Raw genomic sequence first — 5369 nt, forward strand, 5'->3', positions numbered from 1 at the left:
TTACTGTAAAAAGTAGCCAGTATGGGGAGTGGAGTGTGATCAAACCAACAGAGCCATCTAATTTATTGTTTTATATTCTGTAATGTACAGTACACGAGTAAATGTACTCAAGAACTATACTTTAAGGTAAATATCTTTACGTTTACACTTTTTACTCCCTTTCCTTTGGTACAGCAGTTTATAAAATATGATACATTACACCTGCCTTCATCAAATACCACAGATATATGCAACCACACTTTAATCACATTTGGACTTCTCCCATGGACTTCCCCCACCACTGGTTGTATTTATGAACTCGTGGCCCCTGCTGACCTTTCCTCTTGACAGCATTTCTACAAAAAATGACAGCAGAGTTAGTCATTATGACCTGTGTCACTTTCTCATATTGATAACAAAGCATGTTTTTAGGTCACGGGATACTAAAAACACTGTGAGCTGAAGATGAGAGCTGTACACACATTGCAGCCAGAGATTGTGGTACCGCTGTGGACTATTCATCCTGATGGAGTCGACCACTACGTCAATGAAATCGCCATATAAGGCTTTGAACACTGGCGGGACTCTGTGTCGCATTCTAACCGGTAGATTAAACGGGTTTAAATGTTTGCCGATGAAATAGCATTTTAACAAACTGACGATGGCGATGTGATTCAGTTCTAGTCAGAATTTTGTCTTCCAAAAAATAAGAATTACGCTGTGCAATTATTCATTTTCACCAACTTGTTCTACGTATTTGCACAAAACATGTCATTACCAGAACCGATGTTTCCAACGAGATGCTCATGACATCAGCCTCAACACCAGCCACGCAATCGTGCGTCGTGCTTCTATTTTTACACTAAAAAGCTATTTTGGAACAGGGGTTCACCAGCGTGCTTTAGAGTCTGGGAGATGCCACATTATAAGTAGCTAGAACGACTGCCAGCTTGAACTACTTCTGTGCATTTTTTTAAGCTGTCCATCATGTCAATGCGCAATTGCGCAGCGAGGAAACCCTGATCTGTGAGAACAGTGGCATGACAGGGGTGGTTGAGAACTACCGCAGCGCCTCACTGGAGCACATCTCATGCTGTGACCCCATTCCCATGAAACGGACTTCCGAATTTCCTCACAGTAATCAGTGAGCATTTACTCTGTGACTTTCCTGCGAGTCAATAGTGAACGCTGTTGGGGTGGGGACCGCTCCTTTTACTGGAGACCTTTGGAGCCCAGGGAGAGTACGCATGACAATGTATTGGACACATAATTGTTGTTACTGCAACTCACGATGGCAGTTTGCATCGGGACTGTGGATACGCTGAACAAAAGTCTGGATATCTGAGAGGAAGCGCCATGGACGCATGGGATATAGTGGCTTCCGTGTTGGTTGTGGGGATTATTGTCGTGTCGCTGCTGTCCAATGTTGTGGTGCTGATTTGCTTTTTGTACAACCCGGAGATCCGCAAACAGGTGCCAGGTCTTTTTATTCTCAACTTGACGTTTTGCAACCTGTTGCTAAGCGTGTCCAACATGCCACTAACTCTGGTCGGGCTCATCACCACGGGCCACCCCGGAGGCAGTCACTTCTGTCAAATTGTGGGGTTCCTCGACACTTTTCTCACCACCAACTCCATGCTCAGCATGGCAGCTCTCAGCATCGATAGATGGGTGGCGGTGGTGTTCCCGCTGAGCTACCACTCAAGAATAAGGCACCGGGATGGCGTGATAGCGCTGGTATACACCTGGATACACTCACTTTGCTTTTCCACGGTGGCCACCTGCCAATCCTGGGTCGGGTATCACCACCTTTACGCCTCGTGCACTCTCTGTAACGTCAGAGCGAAGGGTGCCGGGACGCAGTTTGTCATTTTCACCGTGGCTTTACACTCTCTCACGTTCTTCCTCACGCTGATTGTGTTGTGTGTTACGTATCTGAAAGTGCTCAAAGTTGCAAGGTTTCACTGTAAACGCATCGACGTGATCACTATGCAGACGTTGGTGCTTCTTGTGGATATTCACCCCAGGTAAACAGTCCCCTGAAATGCTTTCAGTCTTATCCATTCGCCCTGGTCTCTCACTGAAATATTTGTGTCTGCACTCTTTTCATATTTTCAGTATGTGAAGCATTTCATCTTGATCCTGTGGCAAAAACAAGATTCTTCAGATCTTAAACTCTTCTCTTAACCTCCATGTCCAGTGGTGAATCAGTTGATGGACAGACAGAAAACATTTTATAATCAAATTGTTTTTTTAAATTGCAAAACATTTTCAGGCTAATTCTCATAGATTTGCTGTTCACATTGTTTCTGACAGTTGTTTTGACAAAAAAGCAATTTGATTATGTCATTATCATTTTGGATCATGGCACTTATGATTCAGTCTTCACTATTTTCTGACATTTTATTACCCAGGCATTTTGTTATAATACTTAGTGTCAGACTTTAAAGTAATGTAAAACGTACAGTACAGAAAATGTTTGGTGGCATCAATCTACACGACTAGATAATTTTAACTCTGTCAAGTGTTGTTGTTGTCAGTCAGTGTTTACATTTTCATCTCATCACCGTCAGCAAAACCATTTGCTATCATTTGCCATCCACTAATCCGATAATTTAACTTTGCTGGATTGCTCCACATCATATCTGTGCAATGTACAACTTCCTCAGCAAACAGCACACCGTTCACTGTTTTCTTCATGTTCACGCCATGTGGGAACCGCTTCATTTTGTCTGCATGTCTCCGATCGTGCCTCCTGGGCAGATAATGGTACCTGTGTGCTTTGGCAGTGTGCGGCAGAAATGCTTGGATGAGCAGAAGCGGAGGAGGCAGAGAGCAACCAAGAAGATCAGTACATTCATCGGCACATTTGTACTGTGCTTCACGCCTTATGTCTTTACAAGGTGAGCAGAGATTTATAATATTTTATATGGGATTTTATGTCTCTATTAAGAATATAGAGTAGATAAATAAGGTTGAACACTGCAGATAGAACGTAGAACAACTCTCCCAAGAATTAAACTATTTGCCAGGGAGATTCTGTTAGGTTTTTTTTTTTTACCTTGTTGTGGCTGATAACGGGGTTGCACTTGGCTTATCACACCATAATTATTATTATTCTAAGTCTTGTTATCTGATAGCATTTTGAATGTTTTGACTGGTATGATATGCTGTTGCTTATTTATTCTACAAATATTTCTAAACCTTGTAACTGAGCCTTTCATATGGTAAGAGATGAGAAGGAGGGAGACAGAAAGGGAGACTGTGAGTGAGGCAATGATCGTATCACTGGCTTTCATTAGTATTATCCACACTATTAGTGGTGGCAACTTGTCAGAAGCTGTTAGATTTGTGGTATGGAAAGAAAAAGGAAGCACATTAGGAGCTGTGAGCCAGTGAGGCACATTAGACTTAAAGAGATCACACTAATTAAGAAGACAGATTAACAATAAACCAATGTTCCTGTTGGTTTTTACAAGGACAGAATGTCCTGACATGACTGGGTTTATTGTAGAATTGTTCTAATCAGCAGAAAGTCCAGAAGCCTCAAAAATGACTTGGTGCTCAGCATTTTAAATTCCCCAACACAGTGATGACATTTCATTGAAGTGGAAGGGTGACATTTTCCCAATATTACAGCAATGGGGGAGTTTCATTTGCTTTAGATGGCTTCCACTCCAGTTGCACTGATCTAAGCATTGGCTCATCCAGAGCATTTTGCTCATTAATGGCGTGTGACTTTTTTTTTCTTCTTTTTGCTTTATTTGAGGTAGAATTGTAGAGCTCTTCTCCCCGGGATACATAAGCCCTCAGTGGGGTGTGTTGTCCAAATGTTTGGCCTACAGCAAGGCAGCAAGTGACCCATTTGTCTACTCGCTGCTGCGTCACCAGTACAGGAAGACCTGCAGTCTGCTGGCCAACAAAATCTTCAAGAGGAGCCCACTCAACTCATCCTCCCTTAGGATGGAGATCAGTACAGGGAGGAGCAACAATTTCAACACAACCAACAACATCCAGCTACCTACCAACAAGTCACTTGGTCAATAAACATCATCCCCTGGAGAGACAGAGTACTTTAAGGAGCTAAAGATGTTTCAGATTTGACGTCTTACATTGAGGTTAATGCTCATGAAAATAATAATATGACAGTAGATTAGCCTTTTTATGAAAGCGTGAAATCACAAATACCAACCAACCACTTTTGTAGGTTGTAGACAATAGCATCAACTAAGTCACTACAGATGTAAAAGTCCTTTATGGCAAAAAAGTCAGTTTCTAATAGGATGATCTTGTTGCACATGGTATATTTCTGTTAAACAGCCTGTGTAATGAGGAAAGCAACATCATTTGTGTTAACTGTGTCATTAAAGGGACATACTCAAGTATTAATATAAACCACTGTCAAATATTTAAGTATAAGTATTAGCATAGTAAAATCTAGAGTTTTTTAATTACCTCAAGCTGTATATATATAGCTATAAACTCTTGATTTTTAAGCTACAATAAAATCCTTTCTGTCTTGATCTTTTCAAGTAAAGAGATGCTCCCTAATTTATGAAACTATGTAAGAGTACCTTGCTAGTATCTGTGAGATGCCACAGGCTTTGACACGTCAACATGTGATGTCCTGCGTCGATTGATTCGAGTCTAATGCTACAGCTTGAGTTCCAAACAAAGCATATTGTAGCTTCAAGACAGAACTACTGACTGGGCATTTAAATGTGAGAATTTTTACATTTTACCTTTCTGAACAAACATTAAAACTGAAGCATCACTTGTGACCTCATTGCTGATTCTCTACCTGGATAAAGTACTGTATTTGTTTAATGACTTATGTAAAACAGATGATAATTTTGTCATGTTGTAGAGAGTAGAGCAGTGCACAGCACCAATGTTTTAATTAAAATTATGTTTTAGCTGTGAGGCCTGAGTTCTAAAGTGCCTTTTATGATCATAAACTCTGGTTTAATCAAACCACAACCTTTCACTTTCTGTATTTTTTTGTATTTAATGAGGTGTGTAGGTGATGATAGAGCCTGTAAGGAGTTTGGTCACATTGTAGGAAAGTGTTAAGTAATGTTTATTTTGTAAAACCACCACATTGTATTGTTGATTCAGGCAAAACAGGGTGAAACATTATTTGAATGTGGTAGCCATCAGTGATGTGTAGTTAACAGTCCAGCTTGTGATATATGAGCAGCCATGTGACATCTGGACTTTAAAAATGACTTATGTAGACAACAATGGCAAATCAGGATGTTGTGTTTTTACTGTACTGTGACATTATGAAGCCTTTAAAAGGCATAAAATCTATTTATTTTTGCCAAACTGTGTCAAAATTTTTGCTAAACACATTTGTGATTATTTTGCAATAAATGCTGTGCATTTTG

General features: G+C 40.5%; 1 protein-coding gene across 1 annotated transcript; it reads left to right on the top strand.

The window, feature by feature from the left end:
• Positions 1-769: 769 nt before the first annotated feature.
• On the top strand, positions 770-5369 carry LOC137133757 (G-protein coupled receptor 26-like). The gene is made up of 3 exons (XM_067517659.1): positions 770-2006; positions 2769-2882; positions 3753-5369. Exons 1-3 carry the CDS (start codon positions 1336-1338, stop codon positions 4024-4026), a joined length of 1059 nt encoding a protein of 352 aa, XP_067373760.1. The 5' UTR covers positions 770-1335; the 3' UTR covers positions 4027-5369.

The sequence above is a fragment of the Channa argus genome, chromosome 1 (assembly GCF_033026475.1).
Source record: "Channa argus isolate prfri chromosome 1, Channa argus male v1.0, whole genome shotgun sequence".
Classification (NCBI taxonomy): Eukaryota; Metazoa; Chordata; class Actinopteri; order Anabantiformes; family Channidae; genus Channa; species Channa argus.

Bases quoted from the DNA above. Each gene is read 5' to 3' on its own strand.
- LOC137133757 (XM_067517659.1), top strand. From the start codon at position 1,336: ATGGACGCATGGGATATAGTGGCTTCCGTGTTGGTTGTGGGGATTATT. The intron at 2,007-2,768 runs GTAAACAGTCCC...GTGCTTTGGCAG, and splicing joins CTTGTGGATATTCACCCCAG to TGTGCGGCAGAAATGCTTGG. The intron at 2,883-3,752 runs GTGAGCAGAGAT...TATTTGAGGTAG, and splicing joins ACGCCTTATGTCTTTACAAG to AATTGTAGAGCTCTTCTCCC.